Source organism: Oreochromis aureus, linkage group 20 (assembly GCF_013358895.1).
Source record: "Oreochromis aureus strain Israel breed Guangdong linkage group 20, ZZ_aureus, whole genome shotgun sequence".
NCBI lineage: Eukaryota > Metazoa > Chordata > Actinopteri > Cichliformes > Cichlidae > Oreochromis > Oreochromis aureus.
Genome location: NC_052961.1, coordinates 716,886 through 737,655, shown reverse-complemented (window position 1 = coordinate 737,655; position 20,770 = coordinate 716,886). Strand labels below are relative to the sequence as shown.

At 46.7% G+C, this 20,770-nt stretch overlaps 2 protein-coding genes across 3 annotated transcripts; one reads left to right on the top strand and one right to left on the bottom strand.

Annotated features, from left to right (window-relative positions):
* Window positions 1-2,520: 2,520 nt before the first annotated feature.
* Window positions 2,521-6,271, top strand: npbwr2b (neuropeptides B/W receptor 2b). Its single transcript, XM_031744801.2, has 2 exons — window positions 2,521-2,663; window positions 2,845-6,271. Exon 2 carries the CDS (start codon window positions 3,088-3,090, stop codon window positions 4,087-4,089), a length of 1,002 nt encoding a protein of 333 aa, XP_031600661.1. The 5' UTR covers window positions 2,521-2,663; window positions 2,845-3,087; the 3' UTR covers window positions 4,090-6,271.
* Window positions 6,272-7,653: 1,382 nt separating this feature from the next.
* On the bottom strand, window positions 7,654-20,596 carry LOC116324227 (Ig-like V-type domain-containing protein FAM187A). 2 transcript variants are annotated; one of them, XM_039604155.1, is made up of 6 exons: window positions 19,918-20,596; window positions 18,526-18,803; window positions 18,076-18,423; window positions 15,535-15,764; window positions 14,768-14,996; window positions 7,654-7,875 (listed from the first exon to the last, which is right to left on the bottom strand). In XM_039604155.1, the coding sequence occupies exons 1-5, from the start codon at window positions 20,104-20,106 to the stop codon at window positions 14,779-14,781; spliced, it is 1,263 nt and encodes a 420-aa protein (XP_039460089.1). In that variant the 5' UTR covers window positions 20,107-20,596; the 3' UTR covers window positions 7,654-7,875; window positions 14,768-14,778. The 2 variants fall into 2 exon arrangements, with proteins under 2 accessions (XP_039460089.1, XP_031600658.2); XM_031744798.2 differs by lacking the exon at window positions 7,654-7,875 and having other exon boundaries at window positions 14,703-14,996; window positions 19,918-20,595.
* Window positions 20,597-20,770: the final 174 nt, after the last annotated feature.

Sequence of the window (20,770 nt, the reverse complement as noted above, 5' to 3'; positions counted from 1 at the left end):
CTGGACAGGTCACTAATCAGCTGCAGACAGACAACCACTCACACCTTAGGATCATTTAGATTCAGCAGTTAAGCTAACCACACCCGCTGCATGTGTTTGGACTGCTGGAGGAAGCCTGAGAGAAGCCACGCAGACATGCAAACTCCACACAGAAGGGCCCCGGATTCAAACCTGGGAACTTCTTTCTTTGATGCAACAGTGCTCCATGCTAATGATGCAAACATTGATATCTGACATGTTTCTGATGTCACATTCACCCTCGCCTGCTGCCTGCTCCTCTATGACTCTAACAGGACCTCATTCATTCACACCCAGGAAACACTGTACTGAGATCAGCTGATGAGCAGGCCCGTTTCTCTACAGGACAAGAATCTTTTCTATTACCTCCTTTAGCAGAGGAGACACCGGAGCATCCTTTAAGACTGTGGAGGAGAATCTGCTGTCCCATAAGTCAAAGGGATGTGATGCTCGCGAAAGCAAACAACCAACATGGCTGACAGAGGCTCAGATTATGGAACTGTTCATTAATAGCACACACACACACACACACACACACACACACACACACACACACACACACAAATATAAAATATATACTAAATAAAACTCAACAGCACTCTGCTGATATTTAATCTGAAGTCCAGCGTGTTTGAGCGCACAGGCCTCCGTCATGGAGGAAACACTGAAGCTGTACTGGTGCTGTTCAGCAAACCTCCACCGAAAGGACGAGTCTTCAACAACCTGGACAGGTGAAGGACTCCAGAGACATCCACGAACATTTATCGAATCTAAATGAGAGCAGAAAAGCCCAAGCAGCAGCATCAACCACTGAGAGCATGAACACAGCTTAAGAGGGAAATAAAGGTTTTAACTCTGCAGCGAAACCCACAAGTGCAGACATTACTGTGATTTATAGGAAACTCAATATAAACTGTTAGCACATAAACACACAGTGAACATTACCTCACAGCTAAGCACCACCTGGATTTTCATCACAGTAACCGTTCCACGCCACATTCCTCTTTCAGTATGAGCATTGACAGTCTTACTGGATTCATAACTTAGAGGCCACTGACTATGCTAGCTTAGGCTGCTTGGTTCTGAGCTAGAGCAGCCTCAGTGTGTTGACGGGCTGCGTTCTCCCTTCTCGAGGGCCGTGTGCTGAAACATGCTGGAGAAGGACTGGGTCTTATTTAGTGCAGTTGAAGCACATTTTTCTGTGTGAGGATATGTCCTCACACAGAAAAGTAGAGATAGTGTCTGTCTCCTGAATCCAAACTGGAAGCTGGTTCCACAGAAGAGGGGCCTGAAAACTGAAGGCTCTGCCTCCCATTCTACTTTTAAATACTCTAGGAACAACAAGTAGGCCTGCAGTGTGAGAGCGAAGTGCTCTAATAGGGTGATATGGTACTACAAGGTCATTAAGATAAGATGGGGCCTGATTATTTAAGACCTTTATTATTTAAGGATTTTGAATTCTGGATTTAACAGGAAGCCAATGAAGGGAAACCAAAACAGGAGAAATCTGCTCTCTCTTTCTAGTCCCTGTCAGGACTCTTGCTGCAGCATTTTGGATTAACTGAAGGCTTTTCAGGGAGTTTTTAGGACATCCTGATAGTAATGAAATAATAAAGAAGTTCATGAAGTCATTACTAGTTAACGTTAAAGGGATTGTTGGCTCAGTAGAGCTCTGACTGTTTGTCAGCCTGGCTACAGTGCTGAAGAGAAACCTGGGGTTGTTCTTATTTTCTTCAATCAGTGACGAATAGTAAGATGTTCTGGCTTTGCGGAGGGCTTTCTTATAAAGCAGCAAACTATTTCTCCAGGCTAAATGATGATCCTCTAAATTTGTGACACGCCATTTCCTCTCCAGCTTATGAGTTATCTGCTTTAGGCTACGTGTTTGAGAATTATACCACGGAGTCAGGTACTTCGGATTTGAGGCCTTAGTTTTCACAGGAGCTACAGTATCCAGAGTCGTACGTAGTGAGGAGGTAAAATTATTAACAAGATAATCGACCTCTGTTGGAGTAGCGTTCAGGTAGCTTTCAGAAAAAAAGTCAAGGTGAAGAAAGTCTTTCTGAAAATGATTCCGTATACAGTTTTGTATCTACAGGCCACCTTTAACTCTGTGCCAAGAGAATTCATCCAAAGTGAGAATGAGGAGGGTGTTCACGGTCGGCACCGATAGACCGACCTTTCCTCAAAACTGATACAGCTGTTTGTGTTTGCCACGAGGTTACCAAACCTGAACACTGAACACGGGGAGGCTTTCAGTCAAGATCACATGATCACACGTTGTGGCCTCTCAGCGTCCTAATAAGAACCAAGCTCCGATTAGAAAGAAAAAACTTTATTGTTCGTTTGGAGAATAAAATCCTCTTCTCAGCTCTCAGTGACCTACCCGGTCACGTGACTGCCAGTAAGACCAGAGAAAGGGGGGCGGGGGAGCGAGAGAGAGATAGAGTGGGAGGAGAGAGCGAGCGAGCGAGAGAGGCGAGAGAGAGAGAGGGGGTCCGGAGTGCAGCGCGTCTCCCTCAGAGGAGAGACCGGAGCGCGGAGCCGCTGAGCGCGCACACGGAGGCACGCTGCTGATCGCTGATCACTGATACTGACTGATCGATCAGTCCATCAGAAGCTCTTGCGCGAGGAGGCACGTTCAGGTGGGCCAATTTTTTTCAGTTTTCATGTTTTCATACTTTCTGCTGTCGCGTGAGCTCGGTGTTTCCCTCTGCGCGCGCCGCTGTGAGATTAGATCAAAGTTAGAAACAGGCTGACGTCACTGCTCATCGGTTATCTCTCTCTCTCTCTCTCTGTCTCTCTCTCTGTCTCTCTCTCGTGCAGGTTCCGTGATGCGCCGCTCGTGCGTAAAACCGCGCGAACCTCCAACAGTAAATGAGCAGAAGTCAGCTGATCTGAGGAGGAGGCTTTGAGTTGACAGCCGAGCGCGCGGACAGGTGTGCGCTCCTCTGAGGTGTGAGCGAGCAGGTAGCGCTGCACCTGCTCCACCCCTGTGGAACTGCTCCGCCCTCCTCGGACTCAGAGTCCGGACCTTCAGCATCGCGGTGTCTCACGTTCTCTTGAAACATGGAGAACGTGTCGGTCCCGGGCGCGCCGCCTCCGCTCTGTAACGACTCTGTGCTGCTGTACTCGCCCACGGGAAACCGCTCTGACCTGAACTGCACCCCTCCCTTCTTTGCTGACCTTTACGTCATCCTGCCCGTCATCTACTCCGTGATCTGTGCCGTGGGGCTGACGGGAAACACCGCCGTCATCTACATGATCCTCAAAGCCCCCAAAATGAAAACGGTCACCAACATGTTCATCCTGAACTTGGCCATCGCAGACGACCTGTTCACTCTGGTGCTGCCCATTAGCATCGCCGAACACCTGCTCAACTACTGGCCCTTTGGGGAGGTCCTCTGTAAGGTCATCCTGAGCATCGACCACTACAACATCTTCTCCAGCATCTACTTCCTGACCGTGATGAGCATCGACCGCTACCTGGTCGTCCTGTCAACCGTGAGATCCAAGCGCATGCCTTACCGCACCTACCGAGCGGCCAAGATCATCTCGCTGTGCGTGTGGATCCTTGTCATCCTCATCGTCATGCCCTTCACGGTGTTCGCCGGCGTCTACGTGGACCCGGCTGATGGCAGGAAAACCTGCGTCCTCAGCTTCCCGAGCCCCGAGCCCCTGTGGTTCAAAACCAGCCGAATCTACACACTCATCCTCGGCTTCGCCATCCCCGTCTCCACCTTCTGCATCCTGTACACCATGATGCTGTACAGGCTGAGGAACATGCGGCTCAACAGCAATGCCAAGGCACTAGACAAGGCCAAGAAGAGGGTCACCGTCATGGTTTTTGTCGTCCTGGCCGTCTGCCTGTTCTGCTGGACGCCGTTCCACCTCAGCACCATCATAGCGCTGACCACGGACCTGAGGACCACGCCGCTGGTCATCATGATCTCCTACTTCATCACCAGCCTGAGCTACGCCAACTCTTGCCTCAACCCATTCCTCTACGCCTTCCTGGACGACAACTTCAGGAAGGCCTTCAAGACGATGCTGGAGTGCAGCTCAGCCTGAGCACCTGCGGCGCAGAGCAGGACCACCTGGGGGCGGACCTCCGTGGTGGCAGTGTGCTCTGGTAGCATCACCATGGGAACAATAAGCGGCACGCTGAAAACTCTAAACTGTTTCCATGTAAACCCTAAATGAGCTCTGAGACTGAGGCTTTCTTTCACAGATTGACTCTGGTCTGTGATGGATTAACAGAGGGGTGGGGCTTGATTTAACCCCACCCCTCTGTTTCATCACTGATTGTTTAATGTAACTATGTAATCATAAGTAGTGGACCCTCACCCCACGCCCTGTCATGTATGTGCTAAAGTCCTGAGTGTGGAACTATTTGTTTGGATGTTGTTGTCATGGCGACTGGTTTGTGTGATTTTCTCACTCAGAGTGAGTGTGTGGCTAACAGAATTAGCTCTGCAGCGGGGCTCACACCTTCCTGACAGTTCACAGATGCTGTGGGACCCACGCAGTTCTTACTGTGGACACTTCCACACCTCCACAGCTGAGACCAACTGGACTCGATGCAAATTAAAAACACACAAAGAGTTTTATTAAACAATGAGCCAGCAAAACACGCATCGTGCTCTCTGTGACTGGCACGCCGTTTCTCCTTCACGTGAAACTCAGAAGTTTCCCTGGGACTGTTTCACTGTGCCGAGGACGAAGCTCTCTGAGGGAACAGCTGCTCCCATTGTACTGACGACAGCTTTAGGAGTGAGTGATTTTATTAAATATAGAAAGAAATCAGGCAGGTAACACACACACAGACACACACCCACACAGTGGGGGATGGGGGGTGGGGGGGGGGCTTCTCTGGGTGGAGGTTGACCAAACGTGTGTTCGTCTTCAGAAAAACATCTGACGTTTTTATGAAGGTGTAAAAAAATCCAATTAGGAGGCAGCGAGCTGTGACCTCTGAGGACCCTGACCCTCCAGGGCGTGGCTTGGCCCTCTGGGAGCACCAAACATCAATATACAGGCTGTCAATCAAATCCTGAGCAGGCGGGCTGTGACGTGTCCTCGTGTTACTCTAACCCTAAGCTGGTGTGGAAATGAGGTTTTCTGATCACATGTTTATGAGGCACTCCCTCCATGATGGACCCCCCCCCCCCACACACACACACACACACACACACACACTGACTGCAGGAGCGCTGCGCTACATCTGCTCTGATCTGTGAGTCTATGCTGCCCCCTGCTGACCACAGGGCTGCAGCACAGCACCTTGTAACAGGTATACATGCGCACACACACAGGTACCTGCAGTTCATACAGGCTGCAAGCAGCAGATTGAGCAGCAGATGAAGGTCTGCAGAGAGACAGATCAGATCACAGAGTGAAGCAGCTCATTCAGATCTGGTCGCAGCGACAAACTGATTATTATAAATACATTTTTAAATGACATTTGGAGCAGAGTTTCCTCCACAGTCTGTCGCTACTTTCTGCATATTTGATGTTATTTTATGAGCAACATTTATCTTTAATGTAACCTTTAGTCTCGTGTCTTTAGAGATAAGTTCTGGAGTAACGTGTGAATACTCCAGAACTTCCACTGTGTGACTTCCTGCCCCCTGGTGGGAAACAGACGCTTCTGAAAAATCCAAGGCTGGAACTCATCCGACCCGTTCTACCAAAACCACGCTGAAAAATATGAACCTGTTGGAGTTTATGTGGTTGTGTTGCAGCTTGACAGCGCCCCCTATGGAACAGGAAGTACACGCAGCGGGAGATCTGGAGTACATAAGATTTTCTCTGTGTAAATTTGGGGGGCAGTAAGCAGAACGCACTGGGCATATTTATTCACTCCACAGTTCAGAGTGTGGGGATGCTGGGGTGATTCCCTGGGGTTGGGACTTTTCTGTCATGTAACCTGTTCTTGTTCTTTCACAGTGTGACAGTAAAATACTTGGTACAATGTGTCGTCACTTTCTTTAACTTCCTGCTTTATCTGGTAAATGATGAGATCTTCTGAAGGCTTCATGTGCATGGTTCTGACAACAACAACATGCTATAAATAACCCGTCTCACTGTACAGATGAATATAAAGTCATAACTATGTAAAATCTAATGTTCTCTCACACAAAGCATTTCTCATGCAGCCTGTAAAAAAAATTAACTCATATTTTATTTTAAAAATCTGCTTCTCATGTATTTTTGATATCTTAGACTGAGAGCTGCTCGATGAATCCAATAAATGTGCAGATAATGAATCCTGTGAGGAATCTTGACTTCACACGTCACATGTTCATCAAACATGAACTCGTCACAAAAAGACAATCCATCTGTTCATGATCTGCGTCCTGCCACAGTCCAAACATGTTTGTTGACTGATGAGACTGAACTGGCTGCAGGTTCCAGTGTGAATGTGAACGGCTGTTTCTCTCTGTGTTGATGACCCGTACAGGTGTACCCTGTGACAGCTGAGACAGGCTTCAGTACCAAAGTAGCCCTGAACTGGATGGATGATCTTTCTGAGTTAACTTCAATAATTACTTCCTCCAAACCATCAACGTGTCTTTTAGACCCCATTCCTACAAAACTGCTCAAAGAAGTCCTGCCATTAATTAATTGTTCGATCTTAAATATGATCAACCTATCTCTAATAATCGGCTATGTACCACAGGCCTTCAAGCTGGCTGTAGTTAAACCTTTACTCAAAAAGCATCTCTAGACCCAACTGTCTTAGCTAATTATAGGCCAATCTCCAACCTTCCTTTCATATCAAACATCCTTGAAAGAGTAGTTGTCAAACAGCTAACAGATCATCTGCAGAGGAATGGCTTATTTGAAGCGTTTCAGTCAGGTTTCAGAGCTCATCACAGCACAGAAACAGCTTTAGTGAAGGTTACAAATGATCTTCTTATGGCCTCTGACAGTGGACTCATCTCTGTGCTTGTCCTGCTAGACCTCAGTGCAGCGTTTGATACTGTTGACCATAATATCCTATTAGAGCGATTAGAACATGCTGTAGGTATTACAGGTACTGCACTGCAGTGGTTTGTATCATATCTATCTAATAGACTCCAGTTTGTGCATGTAAATGGAGAGTCCTCTTCACACACTAAGGTCAATTATGGTGTTCCACAGGGTTCAGTGCTAGGACCAATTCTGTTTACATTATACATGCTTCCCTTAGGCAGCATCATTAGAAGACATAGCATAAATTTTCACTGCTATGCAGATGACACGCAGCTCTATCTATCCATGAAGCCAGGTAACACACACCAATTAGTTAAACTGCAGGAATGCCTTAAAGACATAAAGACCTGGATGGCCGCTAACTTTCTGCTTCTTAATTCAGATCAAACTGAGGTTATTGTACTCGGCCCTGAAAATCTTAGAAATATGGTATCTAAGCAGATTCTTACTCTGGATGGCATTACCTTGGCCTCCAGTAATGCACATTAAGTCCCCCAACATGTTGTCCACCCACCATGATGGGGGCTAAGGCAGGGAGGGGACAGCAACACAAGACAACCAAATCAGGAGAAGGACAACAGCTAGGTTAACAGCCAGCCAGCATTTATTGACAGTTTACCATACCTTTACAATCAAACTTAACAAAAGAAAAAGGTGAGGGAGGAGGACCAGGCAGTTGAGCTAAATCAAAGAAATTAGTAAAACAAAAAAAGGTCGACAGCTTCCCTGGGTCTAAATAAAACAATATGCAAAACGAAAGGCCTGTCGAGCTGCTCTTTTGTAATGATCCCTGGCAAGCGATTGGCCTACTGTGCTCAGGTCAGCCAATGGACGTGTGCCAATTATCTTTGAATTAGCCAATAGGTGAAGGTTTGACACCTGAAAGACAACAAGAGAAAAACAAAGCACTGTATCTTGGCACGTAACAACATATTAAACAAATATGTAGGACTGTGACGCTGAAAAACTAGTTCATGCATTTAATACTTCCAGGCTGGACTACTGTAATTCTTTATTATCAGGATGTCCTAAAAACTCACTGAAAAGCCTTCAGCTGATCCAAAATGCTGCAGCAAGAGTCCTGACAGGGACTAGAAAGAGAGAGCAGATTTCTCCTGTTTTGGCTTCCCTTCATTGGCTTCCTGTTAAATCCAGAATTCAAAATCCTGCTCCTCACATACAAGGTCTTAAATAATCAGGCCCCATCTTATCTTAATGACCTTGTAGTACCATATCACCCTAATAATAACGCTCCTGTGGTTCCAGAATCTACTGAGTTTTACTGAGAAGGCAACAACAGTCACTTTAGTTTAAAAGTAAAGTTCATTTTCTAAAGACAGGAGACCGAAAGCTTCGACATGGACACACGTGATCATTGTTTTCAAGATGTCTCATCTGTTCTGCAAATCTTTGGTTCATTAAATCTGAACGTTTTCATACAGTAACATATTTGTTTCATGTGTGTGAATGTGATAATGGGAGAACGAGGCGAGGTCGGTGTTTCAGATTGACACGTGTGCATGTACTGGGAGGCTGAGGAGAAACATTCGTATTCTTTGAAAATGGTTCGTCGAATCACTTTCAGCTCGTTTTCTGACACACTGAATCTGAGAGAATGTTTGAACAAGAATATCGCTGAAATAGAGCAGACTCCCTCTTTATTGTCACTGTACATGTAAAAATTGCGAAACGCTATTAAAGATAAAAACCTTAAATTCTGACTGGTCTTTCTACCACCCAAAAGGATCTGTAGTTTGGGACAGATACATCAAAAATATCTAAGTACTGACAAGCATGAGAAAAGTGTCAGTTTAATGAAATGAAATCAGCTGACCAACACGGTTAATGTTCGATCTACAGAATGTGACTTCCCTGGATTAGTTGGTGTGTGATCACATGACACACTTACATACTGACCCTGGCTGCAGGAGGTCCCGTCCACTTCTCTGACTGCTGAAACAGGTAAATCCACCTGTCAGACACCATGTTTGTAAAGCAGATGACGATGTGTGGAGCAGAGCCTGTTCGAGCTAGGTGATGCGGTCGTTCACTGGACTGAAAGCTAAAGTCCAACACTGTCCCTGCTGTGTTTCTGTTTTCCTCAGGTGGACAGACCAAGCTGACCAATCAGCAGGCAGCACTGCTTTGTGCAGTATGCAGTGGACGTTAACCGCCAGCTACTTCAGGGTGAAGCCTTCTCCCAAACACAGTTTGCACAGTTTACACTACAACTGGGGCCTGCATGCATCGTCTACATTACACGTTTATGATATAACAAGGGGTTAAATCACACCTCAGTACTGCATAAAGACTTTGTGATCTTTGCACTCAGGTCTCTGCAACGAATAAAGAAACGCAGAGTGACGGTACAGTGTCAGCACTTTGTTGGCTCTCTCCTTTGTTCAACCTCTGTTGGGTAAACAGAGACAGGCGGCTGTGTTTCCACCTTAAATACTGTGTGTGTGTGCGCGCGTGTGAGAGGAACGCACTAGCACCACTTGGTGGTCAGGATTACAGTATGTGATAAAATATTTCTGTCACTAGATGGCAGCATTACCCTGTGGCTATCCCTGTGTGTGTGTGTGTGTGTGTGTGTGTGTGTGTGTGTGTGTGTGTGTGTGTGTGTGTGTGAAAATGTGAATTTTCTGCATGTTTTTTAATAAAATGTTATTTTATGGGTGTCGTGTAACCTACAGAAATGAGTCGAATAGATCATGTTTTTGTGTTTTGGGTAAAGCAGCTGCTTCAGTGGGCCAAAGGTCATCCAGGCTCACCCTGTAAAGCACGCACAGGAACCCACCTGTAGGTGGCAGTGTAAGGCCACAGTTCATCTGTCATGTACGCGCCACCACAAGTTCACACACCTCCATCTCAGCAAGGAAACCCTGGTTAGAGTTCAGGCCTGAGACACAACACCACCCTAGGAGGTCAGATGAAGGGTGGCTGTGGGAGGCTTACTGAAAATCCACCCACATCAAATTGGACTTTTACACAGAAACATGTTTCCACGCAACACCAAATATGTGTTTAATAATGCAACTATCCAACCATCCTTATTGATCATCCAACCAAACACCAGATCATGTCCGACTGAACACGTTCCTAAAGAATAGAATAGAATAGAATAGCCTTTATTGTCATTGTACAGGGTACAACGAGATTGGAGTGCCACTCCCTTGGTGCAAAATGCAATAATAAATATAAATGTAAAATATAAAAGGTACAATAAAACAAACGTAAGTACTTCCAAAAGTAAGCATGATATTTACAGGATAGCAGCATAATATAATGACAGTATGACAGTATGGTGTGGCTAAGCAGGTTCAATTGTTTTTGTGCTTATTTACTACGGTGATAGCTCTGGGAAAGAAGCTATCCCTGAATCTGTTTGTTCTGGTTTTATGTGACCTGTACCGTCGTCCTGATGGTAATAGTTCAAACACTTGATTGCTGGGGTGAGAATGGTCCTTGATGATATTGCCAGCTCTGCTGAGGTACCGAGAGTTTGCAATGACCTCCAGGCTGGGCAGAGAGCAGCCAGTGATCTTCTGGGCTGTGTTGATGACCCTCTGCAGTGCTTTCCTGTCTGCAGCTGAGCACCCTCCATACCATGTTGTTATGCCGTACGTTAGGATGCTCTCTATGGTGGCTCTGTAGAATGTCACCAGCAGCCTCTCCTCCAGGTTGTTCCTCCTGAGCACTCTCAGAAAGTGGAGACGCTGCTGGGCCTTTTTTACCACCGCAGTGGTATTTGCAGTCCAGGAGAGATCATCAGAGATCTGCACGCCCAGAAACCTCATGGAGTGCACCCTCTCCACACAGTTCCCGTGAATGTAAAGTGGGGCCGGGTCTGCTCTGCCCTTCCTAAAGTCCAAGATGAGTTCTTTAGTTTTCGTGGTGTTCAGTTGGAGGTTGTTAACTGAACACCACTCAGTCAGCCTGTTGACCTCATCTCTGTAGTCCGACTCATCCCCCCTTGAGATGAGTCCAACCACAGTGATGTCGTCTGCAAACTTTATGATGGTGTTTGAGAGATGGGTAGGGGAGCAGTCGGATGTGTAGAGCGTAAACAGGAGGGGACTCAGAACACATCCTTGTGCTGAGTGTGATGGTGCTGGACAGGTGGGGGCCGAGTCTGACAGACTGTGGTCTGTTTGTCAGGAAGTCCTTGATCCAGAGGCAGATGGGGGTGGAGAGTCCCAGGTGAGACAGTTTCTGGACCAGGATCTCCGGGATGATATGATTGAATGCTGAGCTGAAGTCCAGGAAGAGCATTCTCACATAGCTTCCTCTGTGCTCCAGGTGACTCAGCGCAGTGTGGAGCGCTATGGTGAAAGCGTCCTCGGTGGATCGATTAGTCCTGTAGGCAAATTGGTGGGGGTCCAAAGTGGGAGGCAGACTGGCCCTGATGTTGAAGGAAGCTGAAGGAAGCCGTCACATATCACCAGTGATGCTGTGATGATTAACTGGGTTAATCAATGCGTTTCTTCCTCCAGTGTGTATTACATCACAGGGGCAGAAGATCTTAATGTTGCATCAGATTCACTTAAAAAGCCAAAGATCCTGATTCGATCCCAGAGGAGATGCTGGTCCCTCGAGACTGAGCCGGAAACAGTAAATATAAAGCTGTGGCGCTCCCAGTGACAGAGCTGGCAGCACACAGGCGCTTCTATTGCCGCTTGGACTGTAGTTACATAAATCATAAAGACAGAAAATCAGTTTTGTTCTCTTTGTTTTACTGGTACGTCACATCATCTTGTACACATTGAGCTCATATTCTTCTTTAAATTGTGGCATTCTCAGTTTAAACATCTGTTTTCTCATTTCTGCTTGGAGTAAAATATGAAATTCTGCAGCTGGCCCTCTGCGAGCCCCGAGTGCTTCTTCACAGGATATTTGGCATTTCCTGCCCCGAGTCTGCGGCAACAGCTGAGTTGCTCCTGGGAGGCACGACATGAAGGGTCAGCTGGTAATTCAACCAGCAGTCCTCATCCTGCTGCACTACCCAGCAGGAAGCTAGGGCACTGAGAGGCACGAGGATCAGCATGCCCTGACCTATGCTGCAGGACCTCCCCCCACTTGATCTCACCTTTGTTTTTTTGAGACAGGTGACGAGTTAAACCGTGAGCAATAAGGCAGTGAGGATAGTAGCTTACAGCGGACAAGGCATCCAATGTGCAACTTCGCCCCTGTGAGCAGCACACTGGGTTCTCTCTGCAGGCTCGAGACAGACTCTCACTCGCCGGGCATCAGCCACAGAGAGGTGCCATCAGGCCACAAGCCCGGAAAGATCACGGCCAGCTTAGAGTGTGAACCAGCACGACCACGGCCAGTATGCCAGAAGGGAACCGGTCACAGAGTCACTATGGAGGAACTGACAGGGGAGCCACACAGGCAAGGCGACTAATGCTGTAACCCAAACTCAACCATACACAAAGTCTCAACACAAGAGTCCTGTTAATACCTGACTCTAGCTTCATCACATGGTTCCCTGACCCACACAGGCAGTGTTTGACTGTTCAGCCTCATCACTGTCAGCAGTGAGTCAGCTGACTGATCCTACTGGCACCAGCAGCTAAGCTAGACCCATGGCGATGGGAACACAGGAGCAGGGTCATCTTCGGCTCGTCACCCTGAAGTCTCCGCCTCCTCCTTCTGTGTCAGCAGGAAGTGACTGTCAGTTACAACATCACACTCAGCTGGTCTGGCACCTTCATGACAGTGATGTCACAGGTGTCACATGACACCCAGGACCTCAAATCGACCCAGAGATCATTTTAAACTGAGAGATGAGACCAGAGAACAGCGCATCAGACAGAAAGAACTACAACAAGGGTCAAAGGTCACAGTCAGAGTTTTAGAGTACATGACAGTCCATATTTAAGTTGTGTAATATCCTGGGATATTTGTAATTAGAGCTATCTTCTTATATTTTGTAACTAGCTGTTGTTACAGTCTTGCAGCATCTGTGGCTCCATAATTTCCTCAGGGATGAATAAATATTGTGATTGAATCTTAACTTTCATCAACACTGATTGCACTCCACAGACTGCACGATGCTGAAAACAGTCTCAAACACGACAAATTATCTCCAAATATCCACTCTAGAGTCTAACTCTGAACTCCAATCAGCTTTTCTCACACTGAAAACTCAGTTTCAGCTCTGAATGCGTGCACCCTGAGCTAATAAGCAGAAAGACATCAGAGATTCACCATGGCAACAGCCTCCAGTTCAGTCCAATGAAAGCGGACCATGAAGGAGAAAAGAGGGATTTTATTTATCCTCGTCCACTCAGGCATCGTTTAACAGACTTCTTCTGCTTCACAGAGAAAACAGCTGGAATCCAGCAGATGTTATGGAGATACACTGACCGACCCGACGCATTACTGTCAGACTGTTAATGATGTGTTTGAACACCTGAACATATTCAAACACATCTAGACTGTCTGCAGGAGCAAACAGCACCTTTAAACTATGGCTGGTCTAGGTGGCTCTGTGGTAAAGTGGTTAACACGGTCTCTGGTTTGAGCTCCAGAGCAGCCACGTCAGGATAAATCAGTGGTGGCGCCCCCTGGATTCTTACAGCCCTGTCAGACTCATATTCACTCAGGTATTCCTGTCACTTCAAACATGCTGATCGGCAGGGATGGGCAGTAACGCGTTACTGTAATCTGATTCATCTGTAATCTGATTACTTTTTTCAAGTAACGAGTAATGTAAGGGATTACTGTTGCAAAAACGGTAATTAGATTACCGTTACTTTCCCGTAGGAACGCTGCGTTACTGCGTTACTAAAACCGTGATTTTTTGCGAGAACGTCTCATGACAGTGACGTAAACGAGTGCGACGTTCGTGACAACAGCTGTGTGCAGATCAACAATGGATCATATATCGAGTGCGGAGAGAGTATGAGCGTGCAGCGTTTAAAGCGTGGAAGTACTGACCTTACTTTGAGTTTGATTCCATAAAAAGTGACAAAAACATTAGTGTCCGTTGTGCGTGGGAAGAAAACTTATTTTTACAGCGAAAAAACCCCTAAACTTCCAAGCAAGCAGCGAGTGCGCTACGACTGTAATGGGAAACTCACAGAGAAACTCGCGGATTCTTCCACTGACCGCTGCGGCACACCTGCACCAGGGTAAACCTCCGCCTACCCCAGTCCTGCTTTACAGGTGAAAATAGAGCAACTAGTCTTTGACTTTATTTATTTTCTGCTGTGTTTTACTTGCATCTATTTGAAAGTCTGAGTGTAAACACAAGAACATATTTTATTTTATGTGCTGGAATGTGCAGAAAATAGGTTTAAATGTTAAACAAATTTCTTCCAGTCAGAGAATGTTGCATATAATTTAATTTTTGCTTGATGCATAAAGTTAAAAGATTAAAACTAATAAAACAAGTTTTAAAAAGAGACGTTTCCATTTGATTACATTTTGTATGATGGATTATGCAGAAAAAGTAGAATTGGGCTGAAAGATCTATCGCTTTATCACCTATTCAGGTTGTCAATCGTGTTTTTAAAAAGTAACTAAGTAATTAATTACCTTTGAAAATAAGTAATCAGTAAAGTAATGGGATTACTTTTTTGAGGAAGTAATCAGTAATTAGTTACTGATTACTTTTTTCAAGTAACTTGACCAACACTGCTGATTGGTGTTTGGTTTAAACAGGAATTCCTGCAGAGAACTTTTTGATGTCAGCGTAATAAAGTCAGAGTTTTAATGAGGATGTGATCACAGCAGGATCCAACATGTGGCCGCCGAGTCTAACCCTCACTGCCTTTAGTCCACGTGGCTTTGCTCTCTGCGGTGTCTCAGCACAGCTCGGCCCAGCATCAGCAGGAAAAACACAGCCGTCATGGCAGCATACGATCCCAGCACAGTCCGCACGGCGGCCGGAAAGTCAGGATGCGACAGGAGCGACTGGCTGCCAAAGTGAGGGTACACAAGGAGGTGGATCTCTGCCGCCCGGCGACCGTACAGCCAGCAGTAATACACACCTGCAAATGTAAAGACAGCTCGGTCAAACTGAACAGCACACAGATCGGACCTCATCATCGTCACCGCTGAACTGAAATATGATTCAGAGCGTCTAAATTAAAAATCTGATGCGCTCCAAACACCGACTTCAGATGGAGCATCAGGTGAGAGCGCCTGCGTGCCCATCCTCACCTATGACCCCCTACTGTGGGCAGTGATCACCCTGTGATTGTGTGACCCCACACCTCATGCACCCTCCTGGTTGAGGCACTTCCTGTACAGGGAGGAGACCCCAGGCATGCACAGGTTAGGTGGCAGGTCTGGGATCCCCAGGATTCTCCAGGGTTAGCTTCACAGCTTCATCTGCTGCCACCATAAAGTTCAGATAAGTGGAAGAAAAGGGTGGAGATGACCCCAAGTGTAAAGAGTTATCTCAGAGTCAGCAGCCAAATATTTTAACAAAGGGACATCTCGAGTAAAGGTCCGGGATCACACCTGATGTGAGCTTCACTATCGGGACAATGAGATGAGACCACCTGATGGGGGCGCTGTTCATACCTGAGTCCTGAGTTTGAGCCGGCTGGAACAGCAGGTGGTGTCCGGTGTCTATGATCAGTCTGAGGTCTGTGCCGGCGCCTGACGAGTGTTCAGACCTGTAGATAGGTTCGTCCCCTCGGTCCCAGGCGACCGCCATGTCAGGGCGCGCCCCGGGACAGCCCAGGGTGAGGACCTGGCCGTCGGGGTGGGTCAGGTAGTATAGAGGAAGCCCGGTTGGCAATGAGGCAGAACTGTGACACACAAAAACCCAGAGGTGAAACATCTGGATTCAACAGCAAAGAGCGCCGCAGAAAATCTTCAGGACACGGTCTCAGAGATGATTCACGGAGACATTCAGACACTGTGGTTCCAAGCAGGGCGACCATGTGGCCCCGCACACGTGCCAGAGACGACAGGTCAGAGCGCACGAGTGTCACCACAAACAAAACTTTATTGGCACAAAACACAAAGAGAAGACCAAAAACAAAGACTACATCTACACAGAGGGGCCAGGACACAGCTGGAGACACAGATGGAGACACAGGTGGAGCGATTAATGATGACGCTGCAGCGTCATCATTTCTTGCTCTTTCTTTAGCAATCAACCAGATGAGGGGATTTTTGTGCAGTGAGACATGGCCGGCTCAGCAAGGCTACATGTGTGCTCGTTTTCACTCCCTCTCTCTCTCCTGTGTCCGCTCTGCGTGGGCGGAGCTCACTGTGGGCTCCCGCCTTTTTCCAACACATCTGGAAGCAGTCACTCATCTGTGGCTCGGTGTCCTGTGTCTCCTGGACACTATTTAAGACAGTGGCTCAGAGCTTCTCGTCAGCAGGCTGTTGTACCGACTCACGGTAGTGTGGCCCCGGCTCTTCTCCTCATGACTTCCTGGTTGTGATTGCTCCTCGTCTGTTTGTACATAGATTTCCTGGACCCGCCCTCATACCGCTTCCCTGGATTCCCGAGCGTGAGTGTTGTGAGCGCAGATACTGGATTACTAGAGCAGTCAGACTTCTCCTCTCAGTTCTTCACAGCTTTCCTTCAACTTATCATGTTTTTCAATCAAACTCAAAGTGATAAATAAAACATTTGGAAGAATTTTTTTAAATGAAAAGGAAACGCAACCACGATAAAGACTGAAGAGGGTGGGCATGGAAGGAAGTGACATGTAGAGAGGAATAACATGACCGACAGGAAACAGGTGAGAGTGAAGAGACTGTGACATGAAACCAGAAGAACAAGTTTAGCATGAATAACTAAATAAAATGTCAGACAGACATCCACACGGACGCTTCACAGAGTTTTAGTTTCAATAACAAGAAAATAAAACGATGATTCTGATTTTGAAGGAGCCACCCGTGAGGTCCACCCAGCAGCAGACGGGGTTCACCATCACAGCGATGGTCACACACAGCTGGGAATCTAAAGGTGTTCTTATTAATTCGATCTTCAGAGAGGAGGATTATTGATCTGTAAATGTTTTTATATTGACTGCTGATAATCAGACTGGATTGAGACCGGTTGTGGATCATCTTCAGTTTTTAGTGTTTCTCTGCAGGTCTGGTGGAGAACACACTGTTCACTGTGTTAAATGTAAACTGTAAATGTTAACATAACTTTAGACATATCCGCACATCATTAACAGACACAGCAGCGTTCCTGCACTTTATGATACTGGCTCATATTGAATACTGTATTTGTTGGTCCTATAGAGTGCTGCTGCTATTGGGCCAATCGAAGTATGCTACAAAAGAGCACTGAAAGTATTAGACAAGAAACCTTTGTCATATCAACATTGTCAAATTTTAGATAAATACAAGTTTCTAAATTTTACTAATTTCAAATTATTTAAATCTGCCTGTGTAATTTACAAGGTTATACATGGTCTGGCGCCTCCACCAATGAGTGATCTTATTAAACAAAAGTCTAGCAGTGTTGCCTCGACTGACCCGAGCCACTGTGAGAGGGGACTGTGAATCTGCATTTAGACCTTTTCACAGATGCTCTGTCATATCAGGGAGTGAGCTTCTAGAATAGTCTTCCACTGTCAGCGAGGGAAAGTCTCCCTGTCTGTAAGAGTCACTTAAAAGGGCGGCTGAGGGACACAAACATGTGATCATGTTTAATAATCATGCTTCATACTGGACGTGAAAAAGAGTTTGTGCATTACAAAAAGGGAAACAACTATTAGTGTAATGCGTCACATGATCTGCAAATAGTGTCTCTGTATGTTTTTACTAACGTGTGTTTAACACCAACCTGCCAGAGCATCTGCAGATGGAAAGTAGCCCAAGACTATAATCTGGCATATTTACATTTGTTAAAATGTTCATTAATATAAATTGTCCCTCTTTCTACATAAAAACAATTATAATAACTAAAAGTTCATTACTGAAACAGACATCACTGAAATACACTTTGACCCCTGAAGATCGGGCGACGTCCCGCTGAGAGACGGTGGATGGTGCAAACCTTCTGATTTGACCTCTGCTGACCTCTGGTCTTTAATTCTGCACAGTGAAGTGACAGGCTTAGTGCTGGATGGGTGTCACGCACACGCTCACCTGGACCCAAAAAGAGACATCAGACCGAGCAGCTTGGAGGGCGGGGCCTGAGACGGACACGTCATATGACAGCTTCTGACCTCCAGCTTCACCGCGACTCTGCTTCGCTTCAGACCAAAGGCTCTTGGCACTGCCCCCGAGCCGCATGAAACAATCGTCTGATTGGCTCGCCTGTAGCGCACGTTCAGGAAGCGGGAGCGTATGTAGCAGAGCCCGGCTCGGACCTGCTCGCCCGGCACGCCGCACCGGTCGCACACAGACCACGGCTGGAAGCTGGTGAAGAGGTGGTACAGAGCGCTGAGGTCGGTGCTCTGGTCCCGTTTCCCGTCGCCAGCCTCTGAAACGAGTCTGCAAACATCAGCTGATCGTTATTTCTTAAATATCGATTGATTATTAAGCTTAAACAAGCAGGTTCGTGGTCGTTGTGAATTCAGCATGTACTCAGCGCACCTGTTGGTGAAGCTGAGCGTGGCAGCCTCCTGGATGTCCAGGTCATAACCATAGAAGAAGTCTTTGTGGGCGGAGCCACAGATGTAGACGCCTGCATCATCGGGCCCGGCTCTGAAGATCAGCAGGCTGAAGAGTCGGATGGAGAAGCGACTCCGCAGGTCTCCGCTGTGAGGGACCTGGCTGGGATCGAGCAGGTGGTTGCCATGGTGATCAGTCAGCGCTTTGGTGTCCTCTGATCGTTCCAGATGTTTCCGGAAAAACCAGACAACCGACTGGACCTTGTGAGATTATAATATTACCTTATGTCACGTTATACCCCTAATTAAAGATTGTGAAATATTATGTAGTTTTAGTTTGCATTACTCTCCTGAATTAGAAGAAGGTGATAACTATTACATTTGTTAAACTGATTTGTATTAGATTAGACTGCTGATTTATTGTGAATGAATGATATTGTTTTATGATGCATTATACGGCTGAGTTATAAGAAATACTGTTTTCAGAGAGTCATGATCTTATTCGTCTGATTAGAAGAGAACAGAACATACCGGAGAGGTTTTCTGCCCCATCTCAGCAGGAACAGATAAACAGGGAGCCAAGGTCATAGCTTAGGCACCGTGTGAGAGGAAGAATGTGAATGTTTAGGCTTTTATGACTAGGTGGGGGCCACTAGAGGCTATAAGAGTTTGAGCTCCATCATTTTGAGATTTACAGCTGATGTTGCAGCGTACATCTCCCACGCGCGTGTGTTCAATTAAAATCATTGTTTGACCGACTCTTCTGGACCATGGTTGTTTTTGTGCCCATCCTCAATATCTGAACCCGCAACAACCTGAAACCGATATTTGAACCTTTTTTCAGTCTGCACAGTTAGAAGAGGTTGTTAAATAGACGGAGGGGCTCCGGATAGAGCCGCTACTCCCCTACAGTGAGCGCAGCGCCTCCCGGTGAGGTGTGTCGGATGCCACGGTTATCCCCGGATGACCACCGGCAAGGGGGAGGTCCTGAAAGCTTGATACAGTTAAAACCATAAAGTCGTAAATGAAAGCTAGACGTTTGATTTGACTTTGTGCAGATGGAAAACCAACAGGGAAAAATATAGAGGAAATGCAGGTTGGTGACATTCGTTATCACAGTTTGTCTCACGAGGCTTCGAATGTCTCAGAGTCAAAAACGTTTATGTTTTCACTGTAAAACCGAAAGCTCCAGGATACGCCCTCCACACAATCACATCAACAGACTAAAACTAAACTCTGCAAACTGAAACAGATTCAAAACAAAATATGAACCAACACTAACTGGATATTATAAAAACTACAGTTTCTCTCCGCAGATACCTGACACCCCAGGTGTGCAGTAGAAAACAGATGGTTAGTTACTCGCGTACTCTACCTGCTCTGGTTTGCAGAGGCAGGGCAGCTCCACGGTGACTCCTGACAGGTAGGCAGCGTTGGTGAAGGTCAGGAAGGCGGGACATGCCGTTCTGGCAAACACGTCCTGTTTGTCTTCAGGGGCCTCGTAGCTCCACGCCTCTGGAGTCAGGAAGAGGAGGAAGAGAGGGGACAAGGATGGGAAAGGCATCTCTGAGGAGGAAACAGGTTTTTCAAAAGTGTGAAGAATCTCAGGATCTGAAGAATGTTTACTTTCAAAGACAAACCGATGAGCTGAACTGTCCACTCAAATGACCTGCAGAGGTCTGCCTAAATATGACTGTGGGGATCTTTTGATCTCTGCTTCACTGGGTCGACCCCAGCACTCGGTAAACAGACACACAGTGTCGCATCAGCAGCATCTTCACAGAAGTACAAACCGACACCCCGCAGCCTCGTTGATTGGTTCCTGTCAGTCTGATATCAGATTCAAAGCCTGCAGAGCCACAAATCACATGGAGGTTTCTGTGAGGGCGCCCCCTGCTGGGCTGCAGGTCTGTGACAGCAGAGCTTTGAGCATTGCTGGAGGTGTGAGGGCTGCACTCAGACGGGAAAGCACTTCACATGAGTGAAGAGCACTACACTAAAGCTGGTATATTTATCGTTCCCATTAACTCAGTCGATTTCTCTCGTTCATTCATTTTCCCTCATTTAGAAATCAAAACACAAACTTCAGAGAAAAGTGTTGTGAATGAAGCGGGTGGATGGTGAACCGGAGCCATCCATTCACACTCAGCTGTGATTCCAGCTCGCTGGGTTCAGGAGCAAGTTTGAGCTCAGTGCTGGGAGGAGTCACTCACACTTTCACCAGTTCA